The sequence below is a fragment of the Petromyzon marinus genome, unplaced genomic scaffold (assembly GCF_048934315.1).
Source record: "Petromyzon marinus isolate PM22_M1 ecotype Great Lakes invasive population unplaced genomic scaffold, UKy_Petmar_22M1.pri1.0 PM_G_Scaffold_57, whole genome shotgun sequence".
Lineage (NCBI taxonomy): Eukaryota > Metazoa > Chordata > Hyperoartia > Petromyzontiformes > Petromyzontidae > Petromyzon > Petromyzon marinus.
Window position 1 is genome coordinate 51,497 of NW_027423010.1, and position 18,302 is coordinate 69,798.

The following is an 18,302-nucleotide window of genomic DNA, read 5'->3' on the forward strand; positions in this document are numbered from 1 at the left end:
TGTGTGTACAAACTGTATGTGTGTGTGTACACTCTGTGTGTGTGTGTACAAACTGTGTGTGTGTACACTGTGTGTGTGTGTGTACAAACTGTGTGCACACTGTGTGTGTACAAGCTGTGTGTGTGTACACTGTGTGTGTGTGTGTACAAACTGTGTGTACACTGTGTGTGTGTACAAACTGTGTGTGTACAAACTGTGTGTGTGTACACTGTGTGTGTGTACACTGTGTGTGTACAAACTGTGTGTGTGTACAAACTGTGTGTACAAACTGTGTGTGTGTACACTGTGTGTACACTCTGTGTGTGTGTACAAACTCTGTGTGTGTACACTGTGTGTGTACACTGTGTGTACAAACTGTGTGTGTGTACACTGTAGGGGGCACAGGTGGTGCATTGGCCAGTCATCTCAGTTGTGGTGCCACGACCACGGAGCAACTCCGCAAATACCACAATCCCCTCCCGGCCCCCGACTAAGCGCACAACCCGCACACAGCGCCACCCCCCTAGTAGTGTCCTGACGGGGGGTTTCCTGGCACATCGGGTTTTAATCTAAAGGGCGCCTAGAGGGAGAGTCCCACGGTTTCCCGGTGCCAGGAGATTGGCCGGCCCCCCACAGGACAGGTTACATTGCGGTGCCCCTAAATTGGCTGAAGATTTTATGGGCGCAGAAGGGAAAGGTTCACTGGACCAACCGCGATGAGTTACTCACGACCTTGGGATAGGCGGAGTGTGGAATAATTGGCCAGAAGAGCAGACCAGTGGGTTAGAATTAATGAGCACGGGAGGACAATGGGTGAGCGGCAGCAGACCCCGTGGCCCTCCATTTAGACGGCGCAGGTTAAGCGCGCGATTTGCCGCGCGGTACAATTCCACCTTGGGCCTTTTAAGTTTAGAGAATGAAGGTGGGAGCCCCGGGACGATTGGGGCAGTTGTCTTCAACCTCCGGGCAATCCAGACCCACTGCCTGCCGTCCTGCCTCCTCGAGCCGCTCGCAGCGTCCATGTGATGCCAGCAAGTGCTGCTATGAGGCAGCGATAGGCAAGGGTTTCGCTCGTCCTTCTCCCTCTGACTCTCATAGCGTCCGTGCGATGCCGTGAGTACAGCTACGAGGTACATGGTAGGACGTTTATGTAACTGGGGGCATAGGCAGAGTTAGGCTAGGTTCTCCTCACGAAATATTCCCCCTCCAGGTAGCGGGTTTTTGTGCCGTTAATAAACTTTAGTTCATTTCTGTGTGTGTGGGTAGAGCCTCGGCGTGGAGTCTGTGATTTTTGTGGGGAGACGGTGTGCATGAGAGGGTGTGCATGAGAAGGTGTGCGCGGGGCTGCAAGGTTTCGGCGTGGGGCCCGCTTGCTGGCAATCGCGCGCACTTACACAGCGTGTGCATAGTAAAAACAGCCTTAGCGGCGAGGCGTGCACCCAGAGTCCTGCCGCAGCCATCCCTTTTTCGTTATCATTAGCATTGGTACACAGCGGATTAGGGCCTCGCCACGGTACATTCTAAATCCACTCACACGCTCACTCACCCTCATGCAGAACAAGGGGAGTACATTCCAACTCCACTCACTCACACGCTCACTCACCCTCATGCAGAACAAGGGGAGTACATTCCAACTCCACTCACTCACACGCTCACCCTCATGCAGAACAAGGGGAGTACATTCCAACTCCACTCACTGACACGCTCACTCACCCTTATGCAGAACAAGGGGAGTACATTCATACTCCACTCACTCATACGCTCACTCACCCTCATGCAGAACAAGGGGAGTACATTCCAACTCCACTCACTCACACGCTCACTCACCCTCATGCAGAACAAGGGGAGTACATTCCAACTCCACTCACTCACTCACCCTCATGCAGAACAAGGGGAGTACATTCCAACTCCACTCACTCACACGCTCACTCACCCTCATGCAGAACAAGGGGAGTATATTCCAACTCCACTCACTCACACGCTCACCCTCAAGCAGAACAAGGGGAGTACATTCCAACTCCACTCACTGACACGCTCACTCACCCTTATGCAGAACAAGGGGAGTACATTCATACTCCACTCACTCATACGCTCACTCACCCTCATGCAGAACAAGGGGAGTACATTCCAACTCCACTCACTCACACGCTCACTCACCCTCATGCAGAACAAGGGGAGTACATTCCAACTCCACTCACTCACTCACCCTCATGCAGAACAAGGGGAGTACATTCCAACTCCACTCACTCATAAGCTCACTCACCCTCATGCAGAACAAGGGGAGTACATTCCAACTCCACTCACTCACACGCTCACTCACCCTCATGCAGAACAAGGGGAGTACATTCCAACTCCACTCACTCACACGCTCACTCACCCTCATGCAGAACAAGGGGAGTACATTCCAACTCCACTCACTCACACGCTCACCCTCATGCAGAACAAGGGGAGTACATTCCAACTCCACTCACTGACACGCTCACTCACCCTTATGCAGAACAAGGGGAGTACATTCATACTCCACTCACTCATACGCTCACTCACCCTCATGCAGAACAAGGGGAGTACATTCCAACTCCACTCACTCACACGCTCACTCACCCTCATGCAGAACAAGGGGAGTACATTCCAACTCCACTCACTCACACGCTCACTCACCCTCATGCAGAACAAGGGGAGTACATTCCAACTCCACTCACTCACTCACCCTCATGCAGAACAAGGGGAGTACATTCCAACTCCACTCACTCATAAGCTCACTCACCCTCATGCAGAACAAGGGGAGTACATTCCAACTCCACTCACTCACACGCTCACTCACCCTCATGCAGAACAAGGGGAGTACATTCCAACTCCACTCACACGCTCACTCACCCTCATGCAGAACAAGGGGAGTACATGCCAACCCCACCCAAAAAAGCACACGAGTCTGGAATCGATCCCAGACCCATTCTGGTGCACCACTGCCCCCCAATAGAGCGTGATTCAATTATTTCTGTCAATATGTAGCGTTGACTTCGGATGCACCTCATGTAACTCCTGAACCCCATTAAATCGGTTGCATTGGATTGTTGCAGCCAACTCTCTGGGAACCAGTTCCTTCAACAAAGTGCGGGCTTGCGTGTGGCGGTCTGAGTGTCTGGAGACAACTGGAATTGGACTCTGCGATGCCTGTAATGTGAAGGTTTCTGGTTTTTTTCACAAATGTCCAGCAGGGGCGGATCAAGTTACAACAAGCAATACAATTTTGTTAGGAGTACAAAATAGAAAAAAGTAATGCAAGTCACTAAAAATGTACGAATATAAATATAGTATCTAAGTACAAATTAAATTAGTACATACATGCCTGCCGATGTATCAATACCGAACACAAGCTAGGGCAAGGCAGTAAAACACCAACAAAACAGTCCCAGACCACACCAAGACAACACGCAGTCATTTAATTAAATGTTCTGATCTGTGTTCTGACTTTACTGCTTCCTAACTTGTATTCTCCTGCAAGAGATGATGACATTCTAACTTGCAACTTTCATCAGCTAGCTGAGACCAGGCCACTGTGGCTTTGAATGGTGTCCTAGATGGACACCCACCACTGGAATGGAAAATCTTACAGATGTCAAGCATATGGTCAGCGGGCAGATCACCTCAACAGTAGGTCCTGGTGTCAAGGACATGGGCTCGCATTCGGTGTTCTGTTACTATATAGTCCAGCAGATGTTCCTGCTTGGACCCAGTGTGCATCCATGATGCTGTGTGGATGCGCCGATGCCGGAACAGCGTGTTGGTAAGCCCAATGTGCTGCATAGAAGTCTAGCAGCCTCCTACCGTTATTATTGAGCTGTTCTGGCCGATGCCTTCCAATCACTCTGGCCCAGGTGCCAGTGTCATGACCCACTCAGGTATTAAAGTCATCCGACAGGATGACTCCATCCCAAGGGGCGACTTTAGCTAGTACTTGTGACAGGTCATAGAAGGCATCTGACTCACCAGCCTTGCCACCATCCCTCCACTGGTGTTAATAGTCGGTTGAGGCGTAAGCAACCACCATTACCATTCCTCGCGTTTTGTTTATGGGAAAGCCAGACCATAGAAGCCTGGGACTTACAGTTTCCTAAACCTCAGCGCCATGCTCCCACACCTATTGTATATATGCCTCTTCCAAAAAAAATGTTAATGTGTAATATTGTCTATTTTTTATATCATGGCTCCTTGGAGACAAATATGCGTTCCCTGCATGCTGAAGCTTGGGAAAACCAGATGACGAAGCCAAAACAGCACTATAATGAGAAACGGGTAAACATAATACAAGAGACATTGATCAGATGGGCATGATGAGAATAACCAGAGCTGAGGAGGGCCTTAAAGCCGTTGAATATTTCGCTTCTCAGGAATAAACCTAACTCATGTAGCAAAAGGTGAAACGTTAATGAAAGGCCATAAAGGAATAACTCTTCCATGGGCAAGGAGTGACTCAGGGAATTTCTGAGAGAGCAAGGGAGGACCCATGGCAAAACACCATAAACTCACTGCACCCGAGGGCAAACACAGGACAAAGAGACGAGAATGTCCCTTGCTGTTTCACTCTCTGAATTAACAAACCCGAGTGCCTGGAAAGTTGAAACGTAAAAATGCCAACCCGCTGCATGTGAATATTGTTAAACGTCATGATTTTAAATGTTAACTTTTGTGAAAGGATACATTGTTACATGACAATACAGAAGGTTTTGAATACGACTAGTTGCATGTTTTATTAACATTCACTTATCAATATGTAATCAGCGTCTCCGACCTGGGTTAAACTTCAGTTGTATTTATTCTCAAGATGCAGTACAGCACGTGTCTCCCTTCGCGGCTGGCTTCTCTCTTGCTCTCTGGACGGCGGCGCACGCTTTGCCTCCCGCCGCCGTGGCACTCGCTCTCTCTCCGCCTCGCCGCTGGCTGACGGCGTGTCGGAGAGAGGGGAGGCTCAGCTGGTGGAGCCCGCCACGTGGCCGATGGGTGGTAGCGCAGGTGGTGACGACGTTCGGACCCGGGCTCTTCACACACCGACGACCCAGAGTCCTCTGCTGCTTCTGCTTATATCCCTCTCGGCGGTGCTAAGCTCTGCCTCTAGCCACGCCCCTCTCGGAACATTCTAGAGGGCTCTCGAGGCTTCCCGCTAGCTCTACCCATTTACCTTTCACCCAGATGGGATCCCCCTTACTGATTGGATGTGAGACAACATAGCACGTGTCTGCAATAACCCCCCGGTCGTCCTGTAGCTGGCGCACTCTCATTACAAATACATAAGTGCCATGATATCTGGGTTAAGCATATAAACTTGTTAACGATTTATGGAAGTTTTGTATTGAAGTATTCTACCAAAGGATCATCCCTAAGATAAACACGTACAAATTACATATTGTCTCCACTCTCACTCACTTTTCTCCTCACCCTCCTCCTGTCACTAACCCTTCTCATCACGCTCACTCACCCTTCTCCTCACTGTCACTCTTCTCCTGTCACTCACCCTTTTCCTCACTCTCACCATTCTCACTCTCACTCACCCTTCTCCTCACTCTCACCATTCTCACTCTCATTCACCCTTCTCACTCTCACCCTTCTCCTCACTCTCACTCACCCTTCTCCTGTCACTCACCCTTCTCCTCACTGTCACTCACCTGTCTCCTCACCCATCTCCCTCGGGGCAGCAGCGGCCCGAGCACGGCTCTGCCTCAGGGCAGCATCGGGGGGCGTACATGTTTGGGAGGGGCTCATCTCTGCTTGGATGGTTGCTCGTGGTCACGTGACACACTTAAACCAATCCGGGGGCGTACATGTTTGGGGGGGGGGGGGGGGGCGCACCTCTGGTTGGCTGCTTGCTCGGGGTCACGTGACGCACTTAAACCAATCCGGGGGCGTTAATCACAGTCACAGAATGACAGGACAGATCTGTGATATTATATATGTAGATAAAGAATAGTAATAGCATTTTGCTGTATATGTTTAAAACTGGTCTGCAAGATTGATAATACGTGATAATGATGATTTCTGCTGAATAATCCATCGTGAAACTATCTAATGCAACAATTCAGAAATGTCAACTCCATGTATTGTTTAGGAATACATTAACATGGCTTTATAATTTAAAATGAGCTGTATGTATCAACAGCTGGTGTTGTTACATATTCAAATACACAACTACATACATTTGGATGTATAAATATATTCCTACTGAATCTATTATAATGTTTAATGTGAGTCTTTACTAGCTCATTTGGCCCAAAACACACCTGTCATTCAAATTATTACTCAAATTAAAAGTTTAATATCGTATGTACATTTTTTTTATCACCACAGGATTTACTTTTTAAAATCCTGACACTCTGGGATTTGACTCTTCTCGTTGGATATGAGTCATGAAAACAATAAGCTCATTAGAGACTGGTAGAACATGCACACTGAACATTTATTTAAATAAATTTGTGCCACATTTTAAATGTTTTAACCTGAAAACATTTCGAGTGGTACTCCCAAAAGCAATAGAAATAATTAGGATTGGTTTAAAATAAACCAATGTTAACTTCCCTAGCTTCCATAAGACATACCAATACAAACCCTATTGTGCCCTGGTGGATTAAAATGCAGAAAAAAATGAAGATAACAAATTTTAACTGTAAACGCAATCATAAGATTAGCAAATAAATATGTCCCATACATTTACCACATTCGCAAACGGAAAACTCACAAACACCGGTGTTTAACTTAAATTGCAAGACCGCAAAAAACGCAAGACGACAATCAACGCCGCCGCCACCGCCGCCCGTTGTGCCTACTCATTCCAGAAGACCCTGTTGAGGACCTTGTTGACATTTCTGATCAGAGTGGCATTGTATCTCCACAGCGTGAGGTCCACGACCAGCGAGTCGAGCGCCAGGTCGGGCTGCTCGGGCGATCGGTAGTGGTGCGTGATCGCGGTGTCTCCGGGCACCGTCTGCGAGATGCCCAGCGGCGTTGAGCGTACTGTGCACCGACGTCTGCAGCACCGCGCGAGGGTTCAGGATCATCTTGGTCGGGTTGAAGACCTCCGGCTGGTTTGGCTCCCGTCTAATGTGGCGCATGATGTTGACGCCCGGGATGGCGTTCCACGCCTGGAACTTCGACCCAAACTCTTCCGATACCGTGTAGGGAAACACGTGGTTTTCGAATGTGTAAATGTCGACGCCGTACTTGTCGTTCAAGTACCGCATGAGGTCCTTCCAGTTTGTGTGCTTCAAAGGGATGATCACTTCGTCGATGTCCGTGAGGACCAGGTAGCGCGTGCTGTACATGTGCCGATACACGCAGTCGTTCAGCGCCGCTATCTGGCCATGGTAGTGCAGCTCGCCTGGGTGCTCGGGGTAGTGCCACCCTCTGGACACCCGCACGTAGTCCGTGATGGGCCACTGAACGACCTCGACGAGGCCGGTCTTGATGTAGTAGAGGAGCACTTTGTTCAGCTCAGAGCTGCAGCTTGTGTTGTATACCGTCACGCGGCCCGCACCCAAGATGCGGTACATTTCGATCGCCTGCACGAACTGCAGGACGTTGCTGTAGTTCCCGAAGAGCGTGGAGATGCAGACGCTGAATTCCTGTGTGAAGGTGGGGGGCATGTAGAGCCGATTTCGCACGGGCATGAAGACCCACTCGGCCTCCTCCTCGTCTGGTATTGTGCGCATGCGCTGGACGGACACGTGTCCCGGCTCGCAGTCCAGCGGCTCCGTGCACAGGAAGTCAGCCGTGCCGTACGTGAAGTCAAAGTGATCCAAGTGGACGTAGGCGCTGGCGGTGACCGTCAGGATCTCCGAGTGCCCTCGGCAGCAGAAGTGGCAGGAGAGCACGTCCGGCTCATACCGGTTGGCGATGCCGATGATGCGTGTGCTCTGACCGGCCTCGCGCTGGTCGTGGTACGCCGACACCAAGAATATCTTGGTGTCGCGCACGCGCATCATCGACGTGTTCTGCAGCGCTCCCCGTTGCCCGCACAGTGTCACGTGGTTGATCTTATCGGAAGCAGACCCCGGCTTTGGCCTGAAGACGGACGAGTTGCCGAGTGCATCGAGGTCGCGGACGAGGAAGCCCGTCCAGCTGTACATGTACCAGATGCTCAGCAGCAATGAGACGCTGAGCAGCAGCAGCGAGAGGAACAGGACCGGGAGGCGTAGCTTCATCATCCTTCGAGGCGTGCAAGGAGACAAGACGTCTGGATCAAATCTCTAGACCGCCGTCTCAGGACGAAAAGTCTGATATCGCTCGGCCTGTGATTACATTTACGTAAAAACACACACAGAGAGCTTCGCGTTAAAAATGCACAACACTTTACACAATTCCATTTCAGGTAAACCTCACAGAAAAACAAAAGCTCTCCAAAATCAAAAGACTGTATTGGCTTCAGGGCGGATATGTACAGGTACAACTCTCTGCAAGTGAATGCAATATTTGACGCTTGTGTTGCGCCCGAAACGTCATGATTTAATTTAGTTGTTTTTATTTTTGTTTTATTTTATTTTTACATACGTGACTTTACCGAAAGAACCAAAGAGTAACCATACGATAACCTGGATATAAGCATGCGTTAAATGTATTACTAAACAATACGCTCCCAGCAGCACTGAGCCTGCAGCTGTCAGAACGGTGAAATTGTTTTTTATTTCTCTCAATTTCAACAGATGATCTAAATAGTCGTGGCCAATAATAATTCGTTTTACGCAAACGTCAACATATTTCTTTGGTGTTATTTTAGTCTTAATACTGGCCAATACTAATTATAAAATCTATTGAAATTGAGAGAAATACAAAATATTGTCAACCAATTACACAGCCACCACCACAACCAGAGCCGCAACCACCACCACCACCACAGCCACCACCACCACAACCACCACAACCAGAGCCACCACCACCACAGCCACCACAACCACCACCACCACAGCCACCACAGCCACCACCACAACCACCACCACCACCACAGCCACCACCACAGCCACCACAGCCACCACCACAGACACCACAGCCACCACCACAACCACCACCACAGCCACCACCACAGCCACCACCACAACCACCACCACCACCATAGCCACCACCACAGCCACCACAACCACAGCCACCACCACAACAACCACCACAGCCACCACCACAGCCACCACAACCACCACCACCACAGCCACCACCACAGCCACCACAACCACTACCACAGCCACCACCACAACCAGAGCCACAACCACCACCACAGCCACCACAACCACCACCACAACCACCACCACAACCACCACCACAGCCACCACAACCAGAGCCACAACCACCACCACCACAGCCACCACCACTACAACCACCACCACAACCACCACCATAGCCACCACAACCACCACCACAACCACCACAACCACCACCATAGCCACCACCACAGCCACCACAACCACCACAACCAGAGCCACCACCACCACAACCACCACCACCACAACCACCACCATAGCCACCACAACCACCACCATAGCCACCACAACCACTACAACCACCACTACCACTACCACCACCACAACCACCACAGCCACCACCACAACCACCACCATAGCAACCACAACTACCACCACCATAGCCAGCACTAACACGACCCCAGGCCGCCACCACCGCACCTGCCAGTCGAGGGCGCTGTGCTCCTCCTGCTGCTGTTCCTCTCCGTAGAAGCGCCGCTTCGCGTCGCCCTTCGGCTCGCACGCGAAGCTCAATGCAGCCCGCGGGCACCGGCGGCAGCAGCAGCACAGAGGGCAGCAGCAGCAGAGGGCAGCAGTAGCAGAGGGCAGCAGCAGCAGCACAGAGGGCAGCAGTAGCAGAGGGCAGCAGTAGCAACAGAGGGCAGCAGCACAGAGGGCAGCAGCAGAGGGCAGCAGTAGCAGCAGCAGAGGGCAGCAGCAGCAGTAGCAGCAGAGGGCAGCAGCAGCAGAGGGCAGCAGCAGCAGAGGGCAGCAGCAGCAGAGGGCAGCAGCAGAGGGAAGGGCCGCACCCGATTCAAGAGCTGAATGGCTCACAGGGTTATACCAAATACATGGAACTGAACTGGGCCGCGTTGCCGCCAGCACCACGTGCTTCCTGCTAACCTCTGCCCCCGCCGCGCGCTTCCTGCTGACCTCTGACCCCGCCGCGCGCTTCCTGCCGACCTCTGACCCCGCGCTTGAACCACGACCCCGCCGATCTATGGCTGATTGTGTTACGTTATATAAAACATATAAATATACCATATACACTTCGTATTCACAATGTACAGCTAAAGTTCACAGTGTAAATGTATTACAATATTCTTGGTTCTTTGCGGTAAAGTCAGGAAGATAGAAAATAAAAATAATAAAATAAAATTTTCAAATAAAAATAATAAATTGAACATTAAAAATAATAAAATCATAAAAGCGATGGTTTCTGCCTGTACATTTTGCGTGCAAACAGTTGCTGAGTAGAGGCCCAACACGCGAGGCGGCCAGGCACAAACAGCACTCTGATGGGAGCTGTGGTTGATGGGAGTGGAACGCGCTTCTTGATCTGAGCCAGAGTCATTTGTTGTACGTGCACGTGTGACATTCAAGGCAGGGGTAAGCCTGTGGTCACAATCCTGCCTTGTGCTCAAAATGTCAATGAGCCAGCAACAAACAGTGCACTAGAAGATTAAAAAGAGAAGCGTCAACACACTTCCTGCAATAAGCAAGGTAATAAGAACTTAAGAAAAGTGACGAGGGGTATTTTATGTTTATATTTGGTGTTTGCAGTTTCTCCCCGTGGTCCGGTTTTCCCTCCGCATTTTTGAAACATGCATTTGGAATATTTGGCTGCTATAAATGTCCACCACACACAACATAAGCACACTTCGCTGAGCTATAATGTGTGGCCAGGTTGCTCGCTTCTGACAAAAAAATATCTGCCTGTGTGTAGCTCAGTGGGGCCTTTCCTGGTGAAATGAAAAATAGTTCAGAGTTTCGTTTTTAGTTTATTTCAAAGTCGAGCAGTGGGAGGAAAGAAGGAGAGAAAGAGAGGACTGCAAAAATTGGCTGACTGTGATGACTTGTGGGGCTCAACATAAAAAATCGTGTTCTTGGTGACAGAATGCCTCGAGGGCGTGTGACCAATTTTCTCGGAATGCACCAGGTCATCAAAACACTCAGAAGCTAAGCAGGTTTGAGCCCGGCTAGTGCATGGATGAGTAACCACCGTGTACAAGAGGGCTGTGGTAGGAGAAGGCAGTACAGGAAAGTTAATTGTTGTAGCGTTCTTCTACACTCCCAACTTCATACGCACCCCCATTCTCACCAACCCGCACTGACCGGCGCGATGAAATGTGTTCAAATAACGCACACGGACCGCTCGGCATGGGGAGGCATTCATCCCGCAGTTGATCGACGTAAAAGAACAGCGGATTAACATGATGGGGGCAGAGAGAGAGAGGGAGAGAAGTTGGTGTTGGAAAAAAAATTTCAGAGTAAAGCCAGAAGTGAGCACCACAGTGTGTTGAGGAGCACACCACCTGCCACTGCTGATGTAAACATTCCATTTCTAACCACAGCGGGACCGCCAAGTCCATTGGAGAGCTTGCTGAGATTTGCTTTCATAGACGTTCTTCAGCTCCTCAAACGTGACTAAAACAACGGTCTCTTAGAGATGATGCACTGATTCATGTTGAATTATTAACCTCACGATGCATCATCGTGTGTACGTGCACATGTAAGAATAATATTTGTTCTGGTGAAATCGTATACGTATGTTGCATGTCATGGGATCGTGTAACCCTCGCAGCAGCCACTAGTGGCCGATACATTCACCGCAATTTTATATATAAAATAAGAATGGATTATTTAATCAATTCGTGACCCTGAATTGTGACAATTCATTGAAATTGCCTGGTGAGTTGGGATGGGGGCAGAGGGGGGGGGGGGGGTTAATGTTTGCTTTCTAACCTTAGGCCTTCACCCAGCAGTGGATCGATCATAGCTGCTGATGACGGTGTAGTAAATGTGGCTTTGGGAAGTACGACAAGGACTCAACAGTACTGTAGTGCTTGTGCTGTGTAAGACATTACATTCCTAATCATTGTAAACATCCTGCATGTGTGTTCCGTGTATACATGGTACTGTGTTTGCGCACACACATCGCGCACGTGGCGACATGGACACCGTGGAATATTGAGGAGAGTTGTAAATAAAGCGGTGTTCGAACAAAGACAAAAGTTGTCCGAGTGAAATCGAACGCTACATATCTACCCGATCCAAATTCACATTGGTCCGGTGGTTCTTTGCACCGCTTACCATATATATGCGTAAACATATACAAAGCATTTCGATTTAAAGCTTTCGTGACAGCAATGATTCATCTTCTTTGGTTCTTTCGGTAAAGTCACAATCTCGTCCCTTCACCTGATGAAGGCCGCTTGTGTTGTGGCCGAAACGTCGTGAGAATATTATTGTGTTATTTTATTTTATCAATTTATTATTTTATTCTCATTCTACGTGGTGACTTTACCGAAAGAACCAAAGAAGATATACAAAGCATTTACGAAAAAATATTGAAGGTGCAATTCACGCATGCGTAAATATGCACGTGGAAATAAAACGGTCCGCACCTAGAGAATGAAATGTTTCTTGCCAAAAGAATCCCGCGGACCCACCCGAAGTGAGACCTGGGCTGGAGGGCCCACCGTGGGCTCCCTGGATGCGCCGAATGGAGCTCTCCTGCGCGTCTCACTTCCAATTGGATAAATTCTCGCTCCAAAGGTTTCATTGACTTGCGACGGACGCCTTTTAAGGGACGTACGAAAGGCGTGCCCGTTGTGTAGATCAGGAAGCCGATTCACTGGGGGAGCGGCGCTTGCCGTCACCTTGTGGGTGCCCCTTTCTCTGACGCGGGGCCACGCGGGGCCACGCGTTGCCGTGACGTCGATAACACAAACGGCGTGAAATAAGGGAAAGGAACAGCAAAGGTGGCAAACAAAATAAACGTTCTGATATTATTTTAATGTGACCATCACTTAGGGATTTGTGTACGACGGTGTTTCACCTTACTAGTTGGCTGTGTCGGGTGGTGGCGGGTTTAACGACACATTTAGATATTTACGCGATCTAACCCACACACCTCTGTTATGGATGAACTGCTTCGTTTTGCAAGTCGTCAGACTGGACGAAACGTTTGCGTTTCGTCCAGTCTGACAGGGTGACTGTAGCTGTGACACACAGCTACAGTAACCCTGTGTGACACACAGCTACAGTCACCCTGTGTGACACACAGCTACAGTCACCCTGTGTGACACACAGCTACAGTCACGTGACACACAGATACAGTCACCCTGTGTGTCACACTGCTACAGTCACCCTGTGTGACACACAGCTACAGTCACCCTGTGTGACACACAGCTACAGTCACACTGTGTGTCACACAGCTACAGTCACGTGACACACAGCTACAGTCACCCTGTGTGACACACAGCTACAGTCACCCTGTGTGACACACAGCTACAGTCACACTGTGTGTCACACAGCTACAGTCACGTGACACATAGCTACAGTCACCCTGTGTGTCACACTGCTACAGTCACCCTGTGTGACACAGCAACAGTCACCTTGTGTGTGACACACAGCTACAGTCACCCTGTGTGTCACACTGCTACAGTCACCCTGTGTGAATTGTCTTGCAATTAACGTCAAGCTGCAAACGTTTCGTCCACTCTGACGACTTGCAAAACGATGCAGTTCATCCATAACAGAGGTGTGTGGGTTAGATCGCGTAAATATTTAAATGTGTCGTTAAACCCACCACCGCCCGACACAGCCAACTAGTAAGGTAAAACACCGTCGTACACGAATCCCTTAGTGATGGTCACATTAAAATAATATCAGAACGTTTATTTTGTTTGCCACCTTTTGCTGTTGCTTTCCCTTATTTCACGCCGTTTGTTATCAACGTCACGGCAACGCGTGGCCCCGCGTGGCCCCGCGTCAGAGAAAGGGGCACCCGCAAGGCGGCGTCAAGCGCCGCTCCTCCAGTGAATCGGCTTCCTGATCTACACAATGGGGCACGCCTTTCGTACGTCCCTTAAAAGGCGTCCGTCGCAAGGCAATGAAACCTTTGGAGCGAGAATTTATCCAATTGGAAGTGAGACGCGCAGGAGAGCTCCATTCAGCGCGTCCAGGGAGCCCACGGTGGGCCCTCCAGCCCAGGTCTCACTTCGGGTGGGTCCGCAGGATTATTTTGGCAAGAAACATTTCATTCTCTAGGTGCGGACCATTTTATTTACATGTGTATATGTACGCATGTAGGGTGCGAAAGAAGATTCAACGTAACATGGGGGACTCACAGACGACCCGTAGACTCATAGATTCACCCATAAACTCACAACAGACACCCACACACAACAGACACCCACACACAACAGACACCCACACACAACAGACACCCATGGGTGAGTCTATGAGTCTACGGGTCGTCTGTGAGTCCCCCATGTTACGTCGAAACTTCTTTCGCACCCTAAAGCCGAGTGTGCGGTGCAACATCGGGGAGGTGATGGGGATTCGCCTCCCCGTGGAGAGGCAACAGGCGGAGTCCACGCCTCGTTGCCATGTCGTCATCTCCTGGCGAGCCAGGGGGGGCTGCGTGGCTCCTCGTCGATTGACGCCCACGGTGAAGGGAGTTGGCACAGCATCGTTTGTGGGGGCGGACGCCCACCTCCCCACTCCCCGTGAGCAGGCAGGGCGCGACGTCCACCCCCTCAACTCCCCCCTCCTCGTTGGCCACCTCTCGTCGGGCCCCCGCCGATCGAGTGATCGCCCCCCCCCCCCCGTACCAGCTCCGAGGGACATCTCTACACGGCCGGCTCACCGCCGCCGGCGTTCTCCCGCGCACGCCGAGCGCTAAACAAAGAAATCGGCTGCTGCTGTGTCAGTAACACGCGCGCACCTCCTGGGATTAAGGCCTAATCCGCGTGCCCGCAATGCTAACTGAAAATAACTGGCGGCTGTATGAATATGTAGTGGAGCAGGAAGGTGTGTAGTGCAAACAGCGTGATTACATGATAACACAGACAGTACGGGTTATGTTGGGTCAGCCTGTCGCGAAGGCAAATACAGTGCAGGTTATGTTAGGGCAATTAAGCTGGGAGAGCCAAGGACGGCTGTGATTGTCTGGAGCTGTGGCTAAGGCTAGAGTGGCGCCTAAAGGTCTGGGTGAGAAACAGGTGCGAACGACGCGGAGCGTCGTTGGGGCACGGACTAATTAATTGGGGAGTAATGAGAGCGGGGATAAATTGGGGAGTCGGGAATTGGAGCGAGGTTGTTGAAGTTGGAGAGCTTGGAGTCAGCAGCAGGGAATTGAAGGGTGGAGAACTTGGCGACAGAGTTGTAGGGACAGAGTTGGAGAGACAGAGTTGGAGCCGGAGCTTGGAAACAGCGTAGCGATAGCGGAGCTGAAGAAGAGGAGCAGCCAGCAGTGGCGACAGCGTAGCGATAGCAAAGCTGAAGAGAAGTATCCAGCAGTGGAGAGAGCGTAGCGTTAGCAGAGCTGAACAGAGACGAAGCAGTTAGCAGTGGAGAGAGCATCGTGATGGTGATAGCGGTGAATAGAGACGAAGCAGTTAGCAGTGGAGAGAGCATCGTGACGGTGATAGCGGAGAGTGGAGACGAAGAAGTTAGCGGTGGAGTAAGCGCAGTAATCGTGGGGAGCGGAGAGACAAAGGTGGCGAGCGAGTCGAGTGAAGCACGGCGAGCGAGCCGTGGCGACATGGATGCTGTGGAATATTGAGGACATGTGGAGAGTTGTAAATAAAGCAGTGTTCGAAGAAAGACAAAAGTTGTCCGAGTGAAATCGAACACTACAAATATGCACACCCCCCCCCCCACCGTGGATAAGCCTTAATCCGCTGTGCACAGGTGCTAATGCAAGCGGGAAAGGAATGGCTGGGACCAGGCTATGGGGCACGCCTCACCGTTAACGCGAGCACAGCCGCTCCGTGTGCTGCAGTACACGGAGTGCCTCACGCGCACCGCGCTCAAATCACTCGCACGGCGCTGCAGACGCGCGTCTCACACACCACGCCGAAACCCTCGCGTAAACCGTAGCGGGTCGTAGAGATGGCGATCTACGCACACGGCGGTGGAGTGGATTTAGCGCACCCCGAACCCCACCTTAATCACTCACGCTGCGCTGCAGACGCGCGTCTTCTACACACACACACACACCGCGCGATACCCCGTGTAACCAGTGGCGGTCGTATAGACGGTAATAGATGTGTAGTGATGGTAGCATCACTACTGCGTACACACGCACACGTGTGACGTCACTATGCGGGGGAGCGTCACTACCACGCCGGTCTACACACACACATGACGTCATCCCGGCTGGAGGCGGGAATGACGTCAGGGCCGGTTCTGGACTCGGGAGGCCACGAGGGTGGTGTGAGGTCGTGGCCCTCTCTGTGACCAAGGCTGGACACGTGACTGGACCCCAGTGGGGGCCGGGGGCCTAGGGGGCACCTCGGGGGCATGTGGACAGCAGGGGGGGGGGGGGGGGGGGGGCTTCGAGAGGGTTCTTCGAAGGGAGGCATGGCCAGGACGGAGCCCGGGCACGCCGAGGCCCATATAAGCAGCCTCCTCACGAGATTCGAGGCTGCCCGTATCAAGAATGAAGATGCATCGTGAAGACGCCAAGAGATCCATGTGTAGGTCCCAGCCGGAGGACTCTAGGATAGCGGTAGACGTGTAAGTCCCGCCAAGACAGGAGGCTGTACCTCCCTAGGGTATCTGAGAAGTGTGTGTTAGCTAGAGTAAGTCGGTGGTCACCACCCTATGCGTAATGTAAGAGTTAACTGTTGTGTTCATTAATAAAAAGTGTTGCCTCCCAAGAAGTTGTGTGTGCACCTAATTCGAATTCACTACAGATGCGCACCTCACACACCAACCCCGTGCCAACACTCTGCAGCCCTGCGCTCGCTCTCTCACGCACCCCGCCCCCCGCACGCAGTCGCTCCACTCAAAAATCACAGACACCATGCCGAAGTTCGCCCACACGCGCACACAGAAATCGCACCACACCGTTCTTCTGAACTGAAGTTTATTAATGACGCGTCTAAAGAAAACCCTGTGCGGCCCAGTAGTAAATATTCCACGAGCAGCACGTAGCCTATCCCTATTCAATCCCTGGGTGTACCCCCCACACTCTACTTCTCAACTCGCAGACACACTCACGGTGTCGCACGGAAGCTGCGGGAGTCGGAGGGACGATGATCCAAGAGGTTTCCGCCTGGGGTCGAGTCGTAGCGGTGCTCGCCAGCGTCCCTCGGACGCCGCGAGTGGCCGGGAGTCAGACTGGGGTGGCTGGACGGCTGGAGGAGAACCACCTGAACGTTTTTTCACCTCCCTCCCTTTGACGCCCTGAGAATCCGAAGATCCAGGGTCACGTGGTGTTATCCTGCGCAGACCAATCGAGCGCCTACCTATCGATTTTAAACCGATGTCCCCGCCCTTACCTGGAGCGTGACTTTCCATTGCGCCTTGACCCATTGTCTACGCACCCCTCCTCACAACCCCCTCCTCCCCACCCGGTCCTCCCCACCCGGTCCTCCCCACCCGGTCCTCCCAACCCCGCGCCAGCAGAGTGTTCTGCCCTCGAGGCCCCATCTCCCGTGTTGCGTGCGCTTCATTGCGGCCAGCCTGTAAAACTCTATGCACCTCTGCGACTTTTTAAAGCTGATTTTAGGGGGGGCCGCCGTGTAATCCGGCCTGGGGGGGGGGGAGGGGGGTCGGCCAATCTCCTGGCAACGGGAAACTGGGGGACATCCCTGCTAGGGGCCCTTCGGATGAAAGCCCGTGGGCCAGGCACCCCCATTCGAGACCCTACGTGGGTGCGTGTGTGTGTGTGTTAAGTGGGAGTGTGCGTACGTTCGTGTGGAGGGGTGCGAGGGGATGGTGGCGCCGGCGGAGTTGCTCCGTTGCTGTGGCACCACAGTATCTATGGAATCGATAGTCATATCTATTGACTATAGTATTATCAGCTAACTATAGCAGTGTCCGCTTACTCTATAACAGTATTTAATTACTCTAAAGTAGCATCTACTCTGCAGCAGTATCTACCAACTCAACACTAGTATATACCGACTCTATTGCAGTTAACTTCTTACTCAGAGTACCGTGGTGAGGCCTAATCTCGTGCAGAGCCCCCGGCCTCGCCTAGATTGCCCAGCCGGCCGAGGTGGCATCTTGGCAGGCTGGGGCTGGGCTGCCACACCACGCTGCTTAACATACCAAGCACAGATTCATTTTTCAAAATCGGCCCTCAAGCTG

At 51.5% G+C, this 18,302-nt stretch overlaps 1 protein-coding gene across 1 annotated transcript; it reads right to left on the bottom strand.

The window, feature by feature from the left end:
• Window positions 1-6,408: 6,408 nt before the first annotated feature.
• Window positions 6,409-10,096, bottom strand: LOC142918190 (uncharacterized). Its single transcript, XM_076062315.1, has 2 exons — window positions 9,633-10,096; window positions 6,409-8,255 (listed from the first exon to the last, which is right to left on the bottom strand). The coding sequence occupies exon 2, from the start codon at window positions 8,169-8,171 to the stop codon at window positions 6,795-6,797; it is 1,377 nt and encodes a 458-aa protein (XP_075918430.1). The 5' UTR covers window positions 8,172-8,255; window positions 9,633-10,096; the 3' UTR covers window positions 6,409-6,794.
• Window positions 10,097-18,302: the final 8,206 nt, after the last annotated feature.

Coding starts and splice junctions, on each gene's coding strand:
- LOC142918190 (XM_076062315.1), bottom strand. CDS start 8,171: ATGATGAAGCTACGCCTCCCGGTCCTGTTCCTCTCGCTGCTGCTGCTC.